The 21979-nt window shown below is 36.7% G+C and overlaps 1 protein-coding gene across 3 annotated transcripts in view; it reads left to right on the forward strand.

The window, feature by feature from the left end:
• The window catches only part of GK5 (glycerol kinase 5), an 87638-nt gene extending 67523 nt beyond the window's left edge, over positions 1-20115 (forward strand). For all 3 annotated transcript variants that reach the window (XM_059391817.1, XM_059391818.1, XM_059391819.1), the window contains 5 exons: positions 1773-1867; positions 7751-7854; positions 9345-9404; positions 9996-10129; positions 13887-20115. In XM_059391817.1, the coding sequence (XP_059247800.1) occupies positions 1773-1867; positions 7751-7854; positions 9345-9404; positions 9996-10129; positions 13887-14035 (542 nt within the window). In that variant the 3' untranslated portion in view covers positions 14036-20115. The remainder of the gene's footprint in view (positions 1-1772; positions 1868-7750; positions 7855-9344; positions 9405-9995; positions 10130-13886) is intronic.
• Positions 20116-21979: the final 1864 nt, after the last annotated feature.

A 21979-nucleotide genomic window follows, 5' to 3' on the forward strand; every position in this document is an offset into this window, starting at 1 on the left:
ATGCCACTGCTTTTGGCTCAGGTCATGGTCTCAAGGTCCTGGGATCGAGTTCTGCATTGGGCTCTCTGCTCAGTGGAGAGCCTGCTTCCCTCTCTCTCTCTGCCTGCCTCTCTGTCTACTTGTGATCTCTCTCTGTCAAATAAATAAATAAAATCCTTAATAAAACATACAGATTTCAAAACCATAATTTTTTTTAAAGATTTAATTTATTTGAGAGAGAGGAAAAGCATGCAAGTGGGGAGGGGGGGAGAGGCGGAATGAGAGAACCTCAAGCAGATTTTGTGCTGAGTCTGGAGCCCAGAGCCTGATGCAGAACTCCATCTCACAACCCTGAGATCATGATCTGAGCTGAAACCAAGGGTCAGACGCTTAACCAACTGAGCCACCCAGGTGCCCCTAAAACCAATGTTATTTTTTTTTTAATATTAGTTTTTGAAGTACTAGATATATTTTAATGTGTTATGTGAACATTTTGACCAAACAAATGTGACTAATGGATCTGAGAATTCATTTTGAATAAAATTTATAGTTATTATTGAACACTCCTTATTAACTTGCATTTTAATGTAGGTGTTCCTTAACCTTCTTGTCTTTAATCAATTTTCCACTACAAGAATAACAAAACATACAATTAAATTAAGCTATTTTACTTAAGGCTGTACAAAGCCATCAATTTTTATGATGACTGATTTTTGACTTTATCATCTGATCTATGCTGTCTGTCCTACATGCTTATTCGAGTCACTTCACAAAGATATCCAAGTGGTCAATGAAAAGGATTTCAACTTCATTAGTTAATAGAGAACACAAAAATCAAACTGTCATGCAATACCACTAAAATAGCTAAAATGAAAAACATAGACAGTATCAATTATAGGCAGGAATGTGGTATAGCTGAAATTTTCTTACTGTTGTCAGGAGCCTTAATTTGGCAAACCACTTTGGAAAATGGTTTCGCAGTATCTTCTAAAACTAGTACTAAATGTGTAGACCTTAGGACTAGCAGTTCCATCCTTTCATATATATCACACAGAAACATATACATATGCACAAAAAGAATGTCTATGAGTGTTCAAAGATGTGTGTTTCTATATGTATATTTCTATATGTATGTTTCTATATGTACGTTATATACTTCAGTAGAAATAGTATACTAAAGTAATTAGATCTTGATTTTTTTTGTTTCTTCAAGATTGGCTATTAGTATATCTATTTATTGGTCACCCCTGAGGGAACGCATTAGATGGAGTAGTTTTTCAGTTGATTCAGTACTCGGATCTTTTCATCAGAGAACTAGAAATGGTGTTATCTTCAGGAGAATAATTTATTTTAATGCCAAAAAACACACAGAATTGATTTTTAAATAGCCCATATATTTTTATTTATCTATTTATTTGAGAGAGAGACAGACATAGAGCATGCATGCAGGGGGATGGGTGGTGGGTTACAGAGGGAGAGGGAGAGAGTATTTTAAGCATTCAATGGACTGAGCCACCCAGCTGTCTTGTAAACAGCCTAAATATTTTTAAAGGAAAAGGTAAGGTGTGCTCCATACAGAGCCCTTCTAAAATCTTCCACAGGTCCCTAAACCTGTGAAGTGTTGGAGCCCAGATAGTACTAGAGCAGATTGACCTGTTGACACTTTCACAGTGTACTCATAATAAATTTTGGATGCAGGTAAATACCAGTCATATAACATAATTCTGTTGTCATTTCCTAGCCCCTCTGTTTTGTTTTATGGGTTTTTAAATTATTTGTTTTTGTTTTTGCAGATCTTTTCACAGATGCTGCTGAGACTGAAAAAATGGCCAAAAGTTTAGAAGATTCTGAAGGAGTCTGTTTTGTTCCATCTTTTAGTGGATTGCAGGTATTTTTAAAAAATTTTTTAAATTTTTTTTTAGTCAGTGACGACGACAGACATTTCTATCCTCATACCCACACTCAAAATTATGTACCTGCCACTCCCTTACCTGAAAATTTGGGCACTGATCACTGTGAGGGTGAAGGCATGTTCTGGGGCTGAGGAGCTGTGACTTAGCAGGGATAAAAAAATACAGCACATTCAGCCTGGAGCTCCACCCATGTGGAAATGAGAAGTTGGCAGGTTTAGTATAGAACTTTTACATAAGACTTGGGATTACTTTATCATAACCAAAACTTGCCATTTCCCAGTAGGGAAAGATATACCTGTATATTGGCATTGTTTTACTTAGAGGAAGTATCCCATTGAGAATTAGAAAAATAATGTGAAGATTACATGTGTGCATGCCCACACACACACACACACACACACACACACACACGGGCATATTTTGCAATAACTTATGTTTCATTAATTTTTTTTTTAGTTTCATTAACTTTTTTAAAAAAATCAAAATTTCTTTTGGTTAACTGTTGTAATAGAGTATTGGTTACTTCGCCTAATCAAAAAGTGAACCCAGTAAAAGACTTGGCTTTGTAATATTTAACTTAGTATTTACTTGAAAGATCTGTGATATTGCCTTTGATTTTAGCATACTGTAATAAGATCTTTAAAAAACTTTTCAGGTATATTATTATGAACAAAATTCCATTTTTTGGAAATCTTATACTGGCCTTTTAATCCTCTTATAAATATGTTTCCTTTCAGAAAATAAAAATTTCTCTTACTTCTAGTCCATCCCATTCTCAGGCAATTAGTTTTTTAAAAAGCCCCAAATTTGAAAGTTTGGACAATATAATGTAGAAGCTGGTGAAAAAAGATTAGATCAGGGTGTTTCAAATCTCCAAAAATACCATATTTTGAATCTAAACTTTTAATGGTCATTAGTTTAATATCTGTAACAATTTCCTTCTATATACATTATCCTAAAGGACTGAAAGTTTATAAACTATGCAGTAGAGGTTGCACTGTGTCCTCTTTTAGGGTGATATGAGGAAACTAAATAGCATCCATCCTAGGACAGGGGGTGAAGAATATTTGTTTGGTTGAGGTTTCAGGAGGAAGCTTGAGATGAATAGTTGTCATCAGCCAAGGTAGGATTTAATTAGGCTACTGGGTATTCTTCCCTTTTTGAGAAATATGCTGGGGGACTTAATAGTGGCTTTATCTTGACACCTCTGTTTTTAACTTCTGCCTCAGTCCATCTGCCTGTAAAAATAATTTAAAATATATGATTAAAAAATACTGCTAAAGCCCAGAAGATTAGACAAACCTCTCACAGATAAAATTTTTAATTTCATGTTAATAAAAAGTGTCCTTATTCTGCCATGACTGCCTCCTGGCAATATGTTGGGTTTGAGAGGAGCCGGGGAAGGCTGCAGACCAAGGATTTCCCAATGTAGCATTGAAACTCCTCAGTAGAAACCAAAAATTAATTCAAGTTAATTCAAACAACAGTAGTGTATTGATACTAAACTGTTTGGAAAGTAGGAGAGAGATCACTGACAAGCAGCCTATGTCAACAGCTAAAGAAAATGAGGGATGGGGGGCGCCTGGGTGGCTCAGTGGGTTAAGCCGCTGCCTTCGGCTCAGGTCATGATCTCGGGGTCCTGGGATCGAGTCCTGCATCGGGCTCTCTGCTCAGCAGGAGCCTGCTTCCTCCTCTCTTTCTCTCTGCCTGCCTCTCTGCCTACTCGTGGTCTCTCTCTGTCAAATAAATAAATAATCTTTAAAAAAAAAAAAAAAAGAAAATGAGGGATGGGGAAATGGAGGGAAGGGTCAAGTATCTGCCATACTGCCTTTAATTTTAGAATATTGTTATACCATAGATAACAGGGGGTGAGATATTAAAAAATCACCATAGCCTTAATTTCTCCAGGGGCTCTGTTGAGAAAGGGGTTTGGGGGGCACTTTGAGGAAAGCGGTACGTCCAGGACAGCCACTTCTGGGAATGGCAAGGGGTGAGCTAGAGCATGGGGGCCATAACCCTGGGGTGACATCAGTTGGTGCAGCCATTGTGGCTTCACTCTTCAGAGCTTATGGTTTGTCGGGGGAGACACTAATGGAGAGTATCTTTGACAGGCATCAGAGGCAGGAATCAGTGGCTAGCTGCCTAACTTGAAAGTTACTATGGTGGTGGCAGTGGTAGGATGGACAGGACTGTGGACCAAGGGCTGGTCTTCAGAGGCTGAGGAGTCATGCTCCAATGAGGTTTCTTAGGTTTGCAGGGAACCGGCTCGCTCTGGTGGTTCACTGATACTGGAAAGGAGTCAGCAACTGACTTTGCAGTTCTTAATGTTCTTTGTGGTTTCTTCTCTGTGGGTCCCCTTTTCTCATTACCAGCTCTGCTCTGTATTCTTTCTTCCTCCTAACTTCTGCTTAATTGTCATTTTCCTCACACTCTCTGTTTCTCCATTATTTGGAAATACACACAACGTTCTAACACTTTGTGCCTTTTAGCTTCAGTTCCCCCTGTTGATGGTCTTTTTCTGAGATGGTCTTTTCTGGGAAATCTGAGACTCTGACTGGAGCACCTGGTCTTCTCAAGCTTTACACAGATTCTAAGTTAGTCCTGCTCAGTCCCCATAGTTGTGACACTGGCAGTGGAACTAGGGCTTGGAACATGGCTGCTGTAGACAACAAGGTCTGTGGATTCAAGCACTTCCTTCAGAAAGAGATGTGGCCAGCAAGTACTGGGAATGCCATCTCTGGTCTTGTGAGTGACTGGGATCTCTGCATCATGGAAAGGTGAAGGGAGGTAAAACATGAAGTTGATGTGGTCCTAAGCAAACATGGGGGAAGGGAAGTGTCTCCTCTAACAGTAGATGCATAGTGGCCTAGGGTGACCATGGGAAGTAGTTGTGTTTTTCTAGGACCCGTGATCTGGAAGCTTGAAGGTCCTCCCGTGGATAGCCACCACTGAAGCTGTTTGCCCAGCACAGAGCTGGTCATGTTATAGCAACCACAGAATGAGTAGAGAGAACTTCTCAGAGTTGGTTACAGGTTAGGAGAATTTATTTACAATAGAAAGAAGGATTGATTCAGAAGGCACGGAAAGGGTTATGAAGAAAGTCAGTAGTGGGAAGGGTTTTAGTAAGAAATAATAGTAATATAAAATTATAGCAAATTCTTTTCAGGCACTGTTCTAAATGTCATGTGTTATCTCATTTAATCCTCAGTAACTCCATAAGGCAGAAGATGCTCTTATCATCCCGTTCCAAAGATGGGAAAACTGAAGTAGAGCTGTTAAATCACTTGTATGGTCTCACACAGCTAGTGAGTGGCAGAGCTGGTTTCAGGACCCAGATGTTCTGATTCCAGAGTCTAGGTTCTTAACCACTCTGCTGTACTGGTTCATGATAGAGTATAAAAAGTGACATTGGGAATACATAGTAGGTGCCACAGGAGTTTGTGTTTAAGTTCACAGTTGACAAAGGGCAAGAGGCGTTAACCATCCTGCAAGGCCTCAGCATATTAGGGTAAGATCCTAGTGGTAACAAGAGCCTGTGGTAGCAGGCAGTCTGTTCCTTGGGCAGGAGTCAGCTAGGTTAGCTTTGGCTTCCAAACAAAACTTTACGGAGTCCTGCTGTTCCTGTTTGGTTGATGGTCTGGGAGGCTTACTCAATGGGATTGACAGTGACAGATTAGAAATGTGGCTGGAGGCTCTGTCCTGGCAAGGTGTGACCAGGCCCAAAGGACTTTGTCATGTTTTTCCTACCATATCATCCCAAAGACAGACTCACTTGGATTAACTAATACAGGGGAACTGTAACTGAAAAGGACTTTTTGGGTCTCTATGGAATTTATTACCCTTCAGATTCACCTATTACTAATTAATTATAAATTTATGTGCTTACCAATTTTACAAAAGTGATTTCAGGCCAGTCATACCAGGACTTTATGTGGTATATTAAAAGAAAATGTTTTTACACAGAAAATACATAGCACACTGCTAGGGACTCATTGAACTAGCTAAATCTGACCTCTCTTTGTTTTACAGTATTGTATCACCTGATAGAAGCCAGCGTGACTGTATAAATAAGCTTTTACTGAGTGAATCACCAAAACACGTTAATAAATTTGAAAAATAATCAGGATAAAATCACAATAGGAGGAAAATCACGGCTACAGGAAGGATAAGATGTAATGTGGAATTTCTTCAATTAAGTAATGAGGAAGAGTATTGTTTGTTCATTAATTGAACAAATATGTGAGGATGCCCTGTGGGGGCCAGATGCAGTGCAAGGCCCTGGAAACTTATAGGAATGAGTTTCTGCAGGGAAGACAGACTTTTAACAAATGTTCACACAAGTATACATGATTGTAAATATATGATATGATGTGAAGCTCTAGGGTTCCATAAAAGCGGTGATGGAGGGGGCACCTGAGTGGCTCAGTCAGTTTAGCATCTGCCTTGGGCTCAGGTTGGGCTCAAACTCTACATTGGGCTCCCTGCTCAGCAGGGAGTCTGGGGCTCCCTCTCCCTCTGCTGCTCCCCCTGCTTGTGCTCTCTTTCTCTCTGTGTCAAATAAATAAATACAATTTTGAAAACAAAAATAAAAACGACGATAGAGGCTTGGTCTTGTCTCTGGGATCAGAAGTTTTGCCAGAGGAATCTGAGCCAAGATCTGGAAGGGGAGTAGGATTAACCAGGAAAAGTGGTGGTGGAAAGTTTTCCAGTTATTGAGATGATATCTCAAGGCCCTGAAGCTAGAAGGCATTTTTCTTGGGGATCATCATTTCCTGATAGCACTAATACTTCCCTCCGTTACGACCCCATATCTTAACATTGAAACCATTCTTCTGTGTCTTTCCATGTGAGATTATAAACTCTGGCAGGGGTCTTTGCTCTTCATCTTTGTGTCCCAGAATTGTCTTGCATTTCTGGGGATGCAAAGATGAAAACAAACTTCATCCTACAGATACAGAATTCCAGCTCAAGACTTCGGCTCTTTTAAAGACAGAAGTTAGGCCAAGTCATTTCTCCTATGAGGCAATAAGACTATAAGCTAAGAAATAAAAGAGTTTAGTTTGAATGTCTGACAGCATACCAGGTGTAAGTTATGACACTGGAAAACACATATTCTGCATTAATAGTTTTTTAATCTTAAGACTAATGTATATTTTTAAAAAAACACTCTACAAAAACGATTCTGGTGTAAAAACTTTACAGATGGAGAAAAGGGGAAATACTAGGATTGCTTTTCATTTCTTCTTATAGAGCTAGATATTCAATAGTTTGTTACTCTGAAAAAAAATGATTAATAATTTGTTACTCTGCCTCAGTCCCTTCACTTCGTATGAGTTCAGACAGAAGGTTTAGCTAAGTCCAGTACCTATGACTCAGCCCTGCTTAGGTCCTATTAAAGAGTTATCGTAATAGTTCACTTACTATGGGGCTGTCATTTATTTTAAAACTTCTTAACTCCAAGCATTCTTTTTTCTACCATGGCTTTTTTTTTTTTGCATACTATGTCTTCAAGACTATAGATATAATTTAGAACAATAATAAAAATTCTTCCCAGTGGAGATTCAACATGGTTTTGGGGGGGTAGGAACAGAATAAATGAAACAAGATGGGATAGGAGGGTGGACAAACCATAAGAGACTCTTAATCTCACAAAACAAACTGAGGGTTGCTGGTGGGGGAGGGAGGTAGGGAGAGGGTGATGAGGTTATGGACATTGGAGAGGGTATATGCTATGGTGAGTGCTGTGAAGTGTGTAAACCTGGCAATTCACAGACCTGTACCCCTGGGGCTAATAACACATTATATGTTTATAAAAAAATTAAAAATTAAAAAAAAATTCTTCCTATCTCTTTCTTTAGGCTCCACTAAATGATCCCTGTGCATGTGCCTCTTTTATGGGCTTGAAGCCTTCCACCAATAAATACCATCTCGTACGAGCAATATTGGAGTCCATAGCTTTCAGGTACCAAAACCTGCCCTAAACTCTCCCTTCCTCATATACCAAATGGAAATGGTATTTCCATTTCCTTCTGTTAATTTCTGCTAAACTAAATTATGAAATTTCTTAATTTTAACTTTTTATACTTTAAAGTCATACTGCTTATGACATAATCTGCTCCTATTGCTTCATTGCTGTAACATCTCTTTTTTTTTTTAGATGCAATAGAACCAGTACCATTTAGATTTGATATGTGAAAATAGAGGATTTTTAAAAATGCAGTTGGCTCTTGAACATCATGGGTTTGAACTGTGCAAATCCACTTAAACATGTGAATTTTTTCAGTAAACACGGTACAGGACTATAAATGTATTTTCTCTTCCTTATGATTTTTTTAATAACATTTTCATTTTTCTAGCTTATTTTATTGAAGAATACAGTATATAACACATATAACATACAAAATATGTATCAATTGACTGTTATCAGTAAGGCTTCCTGCCAAAAGTACGCTATTAGTAAAGTTTTAGGGGAATCAGAATTTACACATGGATTTTTGATTTTGTGGTGGGTTAATATCCCTAATCCCTGTGTTATTCAAGGGTCAACTGTATCTAATTTCTTAAGCATAAAAGATTTAAAATTTGGGCTTTCAGAGAATAGAATTTAATTAGAATCATTAGAATTCTCCTTTATCAATAAGGATAGATTTTTTTTTTTAAAGATTCCATTTATTTATTTGACAGAGAGAGATCACAAGTAGGCAGAGAGGCAGGCAGAGAGAGGAGGAAGCAGGCACCCTGCTGAGCAGAGAGCCCGATGTGGGACTCGATCCCAGGACCCTGAGACCATTACCTGAGCCGAAGGCAGAGGCTTAACCCACTGAGCCACCCAGGCGCCCCAAGGATAGATTTTTCTATCCTTATTGATAAAGGAGAATTCTAATGATTCTAATTAATAATGCTTCCATTATACTCAAAGATTGAATCACCAAAATTACTTTTTTTGTATCTTTCCCTGTGGTCTTTTCATTATGACACAGTTGTAGTTTATTAAAGTTAAGAATCTGGCTGTCATAAATATGGAACATTTGGAACATTTAAAATAAAAATGTCTGTGATTACAAAGTGATTATTTTTATAGTTGATGAATTCTATTAGATGTTATATATGTCATATTATCCTAATTGCTGTCTAATAAATGAGTGCTTGCTTTAAATTTTTATTTGTAGTAAGGACAATAGATTAAATTTATTTCTAAATGAAAAATAGGCTCCCTTTTCTCAACGTGAAAGCACTAGGCCCCGAACCTCTTGCTTGTTTGAGCATTTATTATCAACTTCCAGTTAGCATAATATTTTTGAATATTAATATGTTGGTTTAATGTTTTCTTTTGCATATTTTATAAATGCCACATAAATAAGACCAAAGTTTTTATTTTTCTAGATTAGAAAAAGATAGAGAATTATCATGCTATGAATGTTCCCTAAATAGTTATCTTGATTTTTTTACTAGAAACAAACAGTTGTATGAGCTGATGCAGAAAGAGATCCATATCCCTGTGACAAAAGTCCGGTATGTAAACTTTGTTTTCAATAGATTTAATTAGAAATTGGAAGTGAATAGTAATTGCTATTAGTATTTTCGTCATTATGATTATTCAGGATTTCAAAAAAAATTATGCCTAGTTCCTTTGCAACAAAATTCTTGGTCATAGGAATTTGGAAAGAAAAGAATTTGGATTTATAGAGAACATAACACAATATAGAATTTAGGAAGATCCTAATCCACGTATGATATTATAAACATCTTTAAAATCTCCTTTTTGTATGTGTGGCTATCCTTTTGGCATGGAAACATCAAATTTTCTTTGCTGGTATGTCCAAATGAATTTTTACATTGGCTTAGTTTATTTGACCTAATTTGAGCTAGTCTTAACAAACAGGGTGGGTGGGAAGATTGATGTTAGGAATAAGGAAAAGTGTTTGAAGATTGCCTGGTGAGGACCTTAACTTCGGATCAATGTGGAATGATACAGTTTTGGAATTAAAAGTTGAACTTATAATATCAAGAATAAAAAAAAATATATGTGGCCCTTTTAAAAAAAAATGAATGTTTTTATGCTTCTGTTGGAATAATTTATCTCAAATATCTTGGTCCCCACAGGGCAGATGGAGGAGTTTGTAGGAACAATTTTGTTATGCAGATGACTTCAGACCTGATTAATGCTAATATAGAGAGACCCGTCAACATAGACATGTCCTGCCTTGGTGCAGCTTCTCTGGCTGGCCTTGCTGTTGGTATGTGTGGATTTTATAAAAGCGAGAGCTGGGGCGCCTGGGTGGCTCAGTGGGTTAAGCTGCTGCCTTCGGCTCAGGTCATGATCTCAGAGTCCTGGGATCGAGTCCCGCATCGGGCTCTCTGCTCGGCAGAGAGCCTGCTTCCCTCTCTCTCTCTCTGGCTGCCTCTCTGTCTACTTGTGATTTCTCTCTGTCAAATTAATAAATAAAATCTTTAAAAAAAAAAAATAAAAGCGAGAGCTGTCTTGGAAGCTGTTTCTTGCCAATAGCATTTCTCTTCCCAAATCACAGAATTATAGAGAGGCTCTGGAAAACCCTGGTGTTCATTAAGCTCCATACACATATGCACATAACTCACAGAATACTCCTTTGACCTCCTCCGTGGGTAGGTTTTCTTCCTCTCCCTCCCTCCTTCCTTCACTCCTTCAGTCAGAATTATGAGGCAAGGAGAATTCATTTTCAACTGCTCTGTCTTCAGCGGAGGAAAGGTCTCTGGGTAAACTTCCAGAGCAGATAGGCTTTTCTTTGGCATTAGAAACTATTCCATTCTTTTGCTTATTGAAAATATGTTGAGTACCTGCTACATGACAGTCACTGCTGGGAATAGAGTTTAAAAGGCATAGTCCCTGCTATGGGAGTCTCTAGTTACAGTCAGGCAAGTCAGCCAGTTATTAGACTTGTGTGATAAACCCCTTGGACAGCCATAGCTTTAAGCAAGTGGTGCAGGCTTCCCAGAGGAGGTTCAGTTTTGAAGGAGTCAGCAGGCAGCCAGAAGAGGCAGTAAGGAGCCACAAGAGATGAGTGGTCCAATAAAGAAAGCAGCCTGTGCAAATGTCCCAGCCCATTACAGTAAGTGCTAATAGAGGAAAAGCAAGAGGAAAGGCTGGAGAGAAACAGAGGTCCAATTGTGGTAGACTCCTCATACAGGAGTTTGAACTTAATTGTGAAGGCACTGGAGAGCCACCGTAGAATTTTAAGCAGGGGAGGGACATGGATAGATCTATATTTGAACAGACCACTTTGGCAATTAGTGTGACGATTATTTGGGAGAATGAAGAATAGACTCAGGGAAGCCAAGTAGAGGGTTCCCTAGGAAGCAGGATGCTGACTTGGGACACTGGAATATTTAGTACATTCCTGTGTGGAAGGGAAAGAGTGTTTGTACAAAACAGAATATTTTGTAGTTAAGAGCTTTAGGCAAATATTTAATATATTAAAGTTACAAATGTAAAAAGTTTGAAATCTTGGTAAGTTCAACTTTAACTTTATTCTAGTAAAAATCTGTTAACTTTGAATAAAATTGAAAGTCACTTTCATTTGCTCATTGATTATTGTGTGGTTAATTAAAGTTGAAGAAAAGAACTTTCCCTTGAATAATATTTCCATTTACAAATTCAGTTAAATTCTTTTGTATATTTCAACTAATACAAATTTAATACAGTTGACTTTCTTTTTAATAATTTCATATGCCTAACTAAGCAAACTTAGAAGTGTAACAAAATCTTCTCCTGCACTTAAATAAATTTTAAATCTTGCAAAATGAATAAATTATGCTTATATTTACAGTAAATTAAATGCTCATAAACATTCTGATATTATTTATAAGGTAAATAAAATCTTTCTGTGCCTTTTCACCTTGTAAGACTAAAAATATATCAGATTCTCTTGAACATTTTAATTATTTTAGATAACACAGATTATTCTTTTTTTATGATTTTATTTATTTATTTGGTAGAGAGAACAAGAAAGCTCAAGCAGGGGGAGCAGCAGAGAAGAAGCAGTCTCCTCATGGAGGAAGGAACCTGATGCTTAATCCCAGGACCCTGCGATCATGACCTGAGCCAAAGGCCGATGCTTTACTGACTGAGCCACTCAGGCATCCCCCCATACAGATTACTCTTTTTGGGGGGGGGGGGGGCTTTTTTTTTTTTTTAAAGATGTTATTTATTTATTTGATAGAGATCACAAGTAGGCAGAGAGGCAGGCAGAGAGAGAGGAGGAGGAAGCAGGCTCCCTGCTGAGCAGAGAGCCCGATGTGGGGCTCAATTCCAAGACCCTGAGATCATGACCTGAGCCGAAGGCAGAGGCTTAACCCTCTGAGCCATCCACGTAATCATACAGATTATTCTTAAACAGGACATCCGGGTGGATCCGTCGGTTAGGCATCTGCTTCCTGATTGGGTCATGATCCTGATTCTGGGGTCGAGTCCTATGTTGGGCTCCTTGCTTGTTAAGGAGCCTGCTTCTCCCTCTGCCTGCCTCTCCTACTGCTTGTGCTCTCTCTCTGACAAATAAATAAACAGATAAAAAAAACAAATAAATAAAATCAGCCTTTAAAAAAAATAACATAGTGGCTTGAGCTTTAGCTGTTTCATTGTATCTATACTATACTTAATTTCAAACCCTTCCTATACAGAGACTTCACTAACTACAGGGAATAGTTTTATCGTCTCAGAAAAGCTGAGATTTCTGGTTGGATTGCTTCTCTTTCAAGAATCTGAGACTTGAAGGCTATGCACATCCTCTCTATTTTCAAAATTCACCCATGAGATGACTCTATTTGATACATACTTAATAAAAGTACTTTAAAAAATATGTATGTCATGGGGCACCTGGGTGGCTCAGTGGATTAAGCATCTGACTCTTGATGTCGGTTCACGTCATGATTTCAGGGATGTGAGTGAGCCCTGTATTGGGCTCCATGCTCAGTGCAGAGTGCTTGAGATTTTCTCTCTCCTTCTCCCTCTGCCTCTCCCCCAGATCACACGCTAAAGGAAGGAAGGAAGGAATGAAGGAAGGAAGGAAGGAAATAAATCTTTAAAAAAAATACATATGCCTTGGAGAGTAAATAATTAATTCTGGAAATAAGGATTTTAAGAACATGCTTGTTTTCATGACTAGACTTATCTAACTTTAGTATACTAATAAAAACTATTTTTAGTCTTTTAGTAACTTCTATAAATTAATATCTTTAAATATAGATAAATCTAAAAGGCTGACTTTGTCAGTTAGAAAGAATGTGTCCTGACAGAAAATATGAGAGGAAAGAATTTTGTGTCTGCTTTATTGATAAGAGAAAATATTCCTCAAGAAGACTTGTCAACTCTATTAGTACTTCAGAGTAAGTGAAATACACCAGGTTAATTAATAAGACACTTCAGCCATTTCAGATTACTTACGGTCATAGATATAAAAGTGTGTTCTTGCTGCTTTTTATTATAAATCACATGCTCCTCTTTATGAAGAACAATATATGCCAGGACAATATTATCAGGAAGTGGGATTTAAGTAACTTGTATGAAATAAAATAGTTTGAAAAAGAAACTACATTCAGTCCCAACTTTGAATTTATGCATATCCCAGAGAGTTGCCTCTTACCTCAAGATATATGACAAAAATCCTAATTTATCTTTTTTTAGTTATGTAAAAGGAAAATATACAATTTCTTACTTGGAAGAAATTACTTTTCTTAGCAAGTCATGAAATTAAATGATGATAGGGTGAGGTTGGTCTGGAAATGGTTTGGTGCCCTGCCATACAGAAATAAAGCTGATAGAAACAAAATGATTTTAAAATCCTGGTGGACTTATTCCCAGGGATAGTCAATCTAACAAAATTCAAAAGCAGCAAAAATATTTTAAATTGTGTTTTAAAACAATAGTTGTTTACCTGTGCACCAGTTTGCATAGGTTTGTGGATAAACTTTATGGACTCCTTATTTGACTTAAAATTTGAGAGTGATTTTTTCTATTCATAGGGTTTTGGGCTGACAAGGAGGAACTGAAGAAACTGAGGCAAAGTGAAGTTGTTTTCAAGCCGCAGAAGAAATGGCAAGAATATGAAATGAGCATGGAAAACTGGGTCAAAGCAGTGAAGCGTTCCATGAATTGGTATAACAAGATGTAGCACTAAGTGGAATGACTGAAACCATATACAGCTGGTTGATACGACACGCAGATGAGACACAGCTCAGGGATGATAACCAATACAACAATGACTGAGATTTCAGATGAGCTTTGTAATCTGCTTTTTTGAATACAAAACAAAACAAAAAAATCCCTCATTTAGATTTTTAAATCTAAACCTTGATAAGACTGTAAGGCAACAGTACCTCAAAACTTTCTATCTTCTGTTTTGTAGCAGATTCCAAATGCCGTTAGCCATTTCCAACCATATTTTGACAGCTGCGGATCCTTCTCCTTTTTATACTGGGTCAAGAACACATATGAACATAATTGTTTACTATCTGAGTTGATAGTTCTGGGTCAAGCACCATTCGTATTTTGTTCCAAAATTAAGTGACAAATGTTCCTTTAATTCTTTAAAATTAAATGGGCTATATGAAGTTCCCATAGCTAGGAAGAAAGAATAACTGAGGAAATGGGAGTTTTGAAACATTAATATTTTGTATTTAAAGTCAAAATTGTTCAATACTGTATCCAGATAATGAGCTCAAAATGCCCCTCTCAGATAGGCTTATTTGTTAATCAGCTTTTTCCTTTATTGGGCTTAAAGACACTGCCTTAATTTTTCCTTGTTTAACCAAAATCTAAGCATTCTTTTTGTATTGAAAAAATAACTTTAGTGAATTATACTACAAAGGGTAATGATTCATAAGGGACAAGAAAATATTTTCTTCCTCAAATAGGATTTATATTCAGAAACTTCTGGCTAAAGTGTAACTCTTTTTTTTTTTTTTTTTTTTTTTTTTTTTACAAAATGCAGATACTGGATATAAATCTTGCTTTTCTCTTTCTATTCTTTATCTTTGTCGTTGAGATGCTTGCATAAATGTCTTTTGCTTTTATTAAATGCCTAAATGACAGAGCTTAATTTGAAGAAAGTGCCCTAACTCATTGGTGATATAAGAATTGCCTCCACTGGGGTATTTTACTTATCCAGGTATCTTTTATTTTTGTTCAATCTGCTCATCTCTGTGAGACAGGAGCAGTGGTTAGCTGACAGAGTTAATGGAGGTGTATTCATGCAAATGATTGCCCGACAGTTCCTGGGCCAGAGCTCCATAGAGAGGATAGTTCCACATTCTCATTGGAATTGATAGAAACAATTGTAAAAGAATCAAGAGTTAGTGAGTAGCTTCGGGCTGGTGTAAAATTGTCCTGTGGCAGTTGACTACTGTCCAACTTGTTCTCAGGTTATTTGGCCCTCCCTCCACTGGGGCTAGGTTCCATTTTGATTTGTAGCAATAATGAATATATTTCCCTCTTGGACAGGCTTTATCACATAAAGATCTACTGTTATAGAGCTGGTTGTTAAATACTAATGTAATTTTAAAAGTGTCTATTATAGGGAATTTTGCTGTTGCCATCATATAGGTCCATTTCAGTGACAGATAGAATAGAACTAGAGGTCACACTGCATTCCTGCAAATTCCATTTCAGTGAACTTTGTCTTCTTGTGTTAACATTTTTGATGGAATCATAATAGCCAATACATAGTATGATTAACTCCATTAATTAAGATATGGAAATATTTTTTGAAGTGGAGGTATTTTGTTTACTGTAATAAGCCAGATTCCATTAATTAGATAATATTCTTCTTTTTATTCTTTTCATTTTTCTTATGTCCCTTTTACAGAGCTTAATGACCAATTATAGGCCCTTTTATCAAAATCAGATCACATACAAGCTGTTCCGTTGTTTGACTACTTCTTACAGATTCTGCTTCTCAGTGGGCATGATTTCATAGGAAAGAATTATCTCTTTGTATTAGGATATACTGAATTGTAATATTATTAATACTTAAAATTTGGTAGCTCATTTCTTTTTCACATTTTTCTTTCTTATCAACCACAAAATAAAGGATTAATACCTTTTAGATAATGTGAAAAAGTAACTGTGAACATGCCTTATCAGAATCGAGCATCTCCTCAAAAATTAGTGGCTAATTTTTTCTTTTGTTAGTCTAGAATTAATTTTTTTTTCTTTTTTTACTACTTCTGGCTGTTTTTAGTGACACAGTTTAGTAAATCTTTTGCCAGATTTGACCTAAATCAGAAACTGCCCACATTAGCTTTTGTGGTTATAGAAACAGTTGATATTCAAAATCAGTTGAGCAAAAAGGTTTATCATTTCCATCTCCCAAGTTAATTTTCATTTATATGCTAATATTTGCTGTTTGAAAAAATTTGTGCTAAGATTTCTCGGCATGTTTTATTTTCCCATTATGGATCTATCAGATATTTTTAGGAGGTTTGTGGCTATCTTATCAAGGAGGAAAATGCTTATTAATTGCTTTCGTACCTAGACTTAATGATTTTTAATTTTTTTTATATCCCACCATAATAGGGTTTCGCAGTGTTAGCATTATTGACTTTTGGGCAGGTAATTCTTCATCTTGGGATGTTGTATTGTGCATTATAAGGTATTTGGCAGCTCTGCCTGCTAAGGAGTAGCATCCCCCAGTTGCTGTGGTCAAAAATGTCTCCTAGCACTGCCGAATGACCCCCAGGAGGCAGTATCACCCCCGATGGAGAACCACTAATATAGACTATTAGAAGAAAATTGAAGACTCAGCAAATGGAGTGTGTCTCTGATGCTCCTTTTCTCTCTGCCTCATTTTACTTTAGGAAATGGTTGTTAGCAAAAAGAGCTGATTGTTATCTTAAATAGGGTTTCTACATTACCGGTTAGTGAGGCAAAAAAAAAAAGAAAAAAGAAAAGAAAAATTTTATGTTGTAATTTTCTTCTGCTATTTTTACCCACTCGCCCCCATCCCCATGCCTGCATCCTCTGTGGTTTAATAATTGGGCTTATGACTTAAGTATAGGATTAATACATTCTGCAGAGCATCTTGATTTGATCTGCCTTTTTGCTTCCTTTTCACCTCTGAACAAAAGAGATGATCACTCAGTTCTTATCTGCGTCTGTGCAAGCTTCCTATCAAACTGGAAGTTCCTCAAAAGCAGAAACCATGTCCGTCACCTGGGTGGCTCAGTCAGTTAAGTGACTGCCTTCAGCTCAGGTCATGATCCTGGAGTCCCAGAATTGAGTTCCACATGGGGCTCCCAGCTCAGCATGGGGTCAGCTTCTCCCTCTGACCCTCCCCCATCTCCTGCTCTCTCTCATTCTCTCTCAAATAAATAAAATCTGAAAAAAAAAAAAAAAAAGCAGAAACCATGTCTACTTCCACAGAATCTAACTCTGTTCCTTCCTATTGATGGGGTGAATTTTTATTTTTTAAGTGCAACTTTTTTTGCATATATATTTTATCCTTGGTTCAAATACATTTGTTGATAGGGATCAGCTTATATTTGTTGCAAGTAAAATATGTTTTGTTGGATTAAGAAGGACAACAGCCGACCCTTGAACAACATGGGTATGAACTGTGCAGGTCCACTTATATGCAGATTTTTTCCGTAAATACATGTACTGTATTGTAAATATATTTTCCTTATGATCTTCTTAATAACATTTCCTTTTCTCTAGCTTAGTTTACTGTAAGAATACAGTGAATAATGCATATAACATACAAAACTGTGTGTTAATTGACTTTATATTATCAGTAAGGATTCTGGTCAACAATAGGCTATCAGTAGTTAAAATTTGGGGGAGTAAAAAATTACATATAGATCTTGGACTGCACAGGGGGTCGGCACTCCTAACCCCCATGTTCTTCAAGTGTCAGCCTGTGAGAGCTAGAATCCTCCTATTGTTTATTTTAAAATTCTTCATATGGTTATATATTTGCATATGTATTTATGTAGAGATACACATCTATAAATATACATAGTTACATCAACTTTCTAAGGTACAGTTGAAGCCTCTGCATTCACAGGTTTTGCATTTGAGTACAGACAGCTCAGAGATTGAATCTTAAGAACACCAAACCCTCTGATGTTAGAGGGAAATAACTTCAGAAACATTCCCTTCTTCAGAGGTCTTATACTGAGGACGAGTCTTTAATGAAAAATAATTTAACTCAGGAATTTGGCAAGAATTTTATTATTCTCTGAAGAGAAGACCCTGGAGTTCTTCAACTTGAAGTGATTCTAGAGTCATCCAGATATAGCCTACAAGGCTTGAATCTACCCCAAAGTACTCTGAATCCTTTTGGGAAACCTAGATCATGTTTCTCGGTTAAAATTAAAATATACTTTGGACCTATGTGGTCCCAGAATCATCTTCTTGCCTCCCCACTACTGGGTCATCTGGTTCAAACCAGTCAAAATGGTAACCCCAAGGAAGTCAAGTAGGTGCTCCTTATTTGTTTTTAAGTTTTGGAGCCTCATAGTCATAAATATTTTGGGACCAGCACTGGTTCTAAGTTATTGGCTATATTGTCACCATATTCTCATGGGACCCTTGCCCTTAGAGTAATGCAGCAATGATCTTGGGAGTGGGAATATTAGAGACAGGAACCTGAAGAATCAGATATTCCTGAAATTCTTTGTATGCTATTTCTACTGCCTTTCCCCCCTTTATTATAAATTTGGTTTATTAAAATGGATATGTCTGTATAAATATCTATGCTATTTAGGAAATAAATAATTTGAGGTTTCCATTTAAATGAGCCATATCTTTACAAGAAACTTTCAAACTGTTCCAGAGTAGCTGTACCATTTTACATTCCAACCAGCAATGTGTGAGTGATCCAGTTTCTCCATATCCTCACCAGCATTTGATGTCACAATTTTTTATTTAGCTACTGTGATAGGTGTGAGGTTTTCTCCTTGTGGTTTTAATTTGCATTTCTCTAATTAATAATGATGTTTAACATCTTTCCAGGTGCTTTTTTGCCATCTGTTTGTCCTCTTCAGTGAAATGTCTATTCATGTCTTTTGTCCATTTAATAACTGGAGTGTTTGCTAAATGAGCCATATCTTTACATAAATATCTTTAAAAAAAATTTTTTTAAATCAGTACGGTGACTTAAGAAATCATCAAATAGCATTTCTAAATCCTTCTAGGCAGAGTGTATACAGCACTTGAATGTGATTTTATAATGTACTGAGCAGAAGAGTTCTCACATTCCTTCTGACTCATTATGTAGTATAGTACTAATAATGTATAACAGCAAAAAGTTTCAAAGATACTTTTACCTAGAATGTTAAGTAGGGTCTACAAATACATATTTTGTCCATAGCTGTCATAATATTTGTAATCTCTTTAATTTAAAATAAGCTGACTTGTGTTTCAGAATGATTTTGTAGAGAATTAATTTGAAATTTTCCTATTTGTGCAAGACAATATATTTTCTAGTTAGTATGTATCAAATTTCATAATCTTATTTCTCTGATGTTCTTTACAAATTTCATAGTTTTATTAAATCATCATTTAGAACCTCATAAACCAATGTTGAGATCTGCAAATACAATCTGGGATGCATAGCAATAGAAATGTATATGTGAATTTTTCCCTTATCTTTTTTCTACTTTACTTTTGGATTTTTTTTTGAATTTTACCTGGAAATTCTTATTAATACAATTTCCTGTTTTGGTTTCTGCACATTTGAAGGTTACAGAGAAATTGGGGCACCTGCCTGGCCTAGTTGGTAGAGCATGCAACTCTTGAGCATGCAACTCTTGATCTTGTGAGTTTGAGCCCTACACTGGGTATAGAGATTACTTAAAAATAAAATCTTAAAAAAAAAAAAAAAAGAAGAAGGACACAGAAATAAACATAAGTTAACTACAAGATAAATTTGAGTTTAATATGGTTAGAGAAGAAAAGTTTCATGTAACCCTTCCTCTTTAGATCCTGTTAGGGTTATCATTCATATTGTACATTCTTGTACAAGGGAAATTACTAGAGAAGAGGGTTAATTCTTTGTGGTGGGAAAAGTGATATAATTTGTTGTGAAGGTGTACTGTATTTTTAAATACCTAGAAAGATTTTAAATAATGAGGGTAAATAATTTCAAATACTAACATGATAGAATTAACAGTTGTTAGAAATCCCTTCTGAAAATTAAAGTTATTTGGGAAACTACAATGAAACAGTAAATGATTTTTTCTGTAAATATTATGTTTTAAGGCCATTTTTATTTGGTGTTTCTCTGTTCATTGCTTTGGGTTTGCACACATGCACAGCAACATCTGGATGGTGAAGGATTCAGTAAGTCTGGATTCCATTCCCTGACTGTAGTGAGGCCCATGGTATCATTCCAAAGAAGGAAATTTGAAGAATGATAAACATTCACTTATTAGAAGGAAGAGAGGGGTTTTCTTTTAATTTTATTTTAGGTCAAAGTAGTATGAGTTTAGGGAGGATAAGGGCAGGGCATTATGGAGAAATGTGGAGCTGGCTTTTCTAAAATTTATAGGAATATTTTTAAAAGAATCTTGCAATTGTAGGAAAACATGGGGATGGTAAGGAGTAATAATGGATTTTTTTTTTTTGCTATTTAGAAAAAGAAACAACCCGTGAAGAGGTGGAGATCGTAGGGCGGAAACATTAGATTTGCTAATTTCCCTTCACCCTCACCCACCACTTGGGCAAGAACATTAACTCTTGGGTCCCAGGGAATTCTCATATCCTTTAATCCAGTCCATGAGGCTCCGGTCCTGTCTCTCCTAGAAATTCCAGTCTCTGTCAGCATTTCTGCCTCATCAGCAAACACTGTCAAGAACTGAGAAGAGTTTGAAATTTTACTTTACTTGGAAACTAGTAAATTAACCTCCCACAGTTCCATGGATATTGGCAGAAGATAGGAGACTCCTGAGTAGGAGATTAAGAACTTAATCTCTGTCCTTAAGGCATAGCAAACATCACAACCTTCATATTTGCATTGGTTTCCTTTGCTTCTCAACTCTTACAGGGAGCAGTCCAGGTTGATGCTGGGCACACAGTGAGTCTGCAATACAGCTGAGGAATCGCAAGCTTAGGAAACTTGAGTCTTTTGTAATGGGCTTTTGTAATCAGGTGCAAGTATACTTGTCCGATGCTTGCTCCAGCGGAAGTTATTTTATTATATTGGACAGTAAACAAAACTGCCCTCTGCTCTGGAGGGAGACACAATTTTGCAACAAAGTCCTCTGTCTCTGTTTGCAAGATAAGCAGAAATGAGAGAGCCACGTAAAACGGACTCTCAACAATAAACTCATTATCTTGATTATGGCAGTGGTTTCATGGATGTATACATATGCCCAAACTCACAAAATTTACTGTTTGCCCAGTTTATTGCATGTCAGTTTCACCTCAACACAATGGGAGGAAGAAAAGTCTCAAATATATTGTTGGGACCAGAAGCCTCAGTGTCACCAAAGTGCTTTTCAGAAAAGCAGAATTTAAAACCTCATTCCAGATCTTCTAAATCAGATTCTGTATTTTAATAAGATCCCCCAGTATTTAGTTTTTTAGCTTTTTATTTTGAAATAATTTTTAGACTTAACAAAAAAGTTGTGGAAATGGCACAGAGTTCCCCTCATCACTCAGCTTCCCCTAATTAACATCTTACATAACCATAATATAATCACCCAAACCAGGGAATTCACATTGATAGAAGAGGATTAATCTACAGACCTTAGTTGGATCTTGTCAATTTTCCAACTACTGTCCTTTTTCTGGCTCAGGATTTAATCAAGGACCCCACATTGCATTTATTTTCATGTCCCCTTAGTCTCCTCCAATCTGGCAGTTCCTCAGTCTTTTTTTCCTTGACATTTTCAGAGAGTACTGGCCGTTACTTTATAGAATGTCCCTCAATTTGGGATGGTCTGATATTTTCTTGTGATTAGGTTAAGGATCTGAATTTTTGTTATAGTGCTGCAGAAGTGATGTGGCCTCAGTGCATTCTATCATGAAGACATATCTATATGTCTTCTTATTGATGATGTTAACCTTGATCAGGTTGATATATGTGGTATCTGCCAAGGTTTTCCATCATAAG

The sequence above is a fragment of the Mustela nigripes genome, chromosome 2 (assembly GCF_022355385.1).
Source record: "Mustela nigripes isolate SB6536 chromosome 2, MUSNIG.SB6536, whole genome shotgun sequence".
Classification (NCBI taxonomy): Eukaryota; Metazoa; Chordata; class Mammalia; order Carnivora; family Mustelidae; genus Mustela; species Mustela nigripes.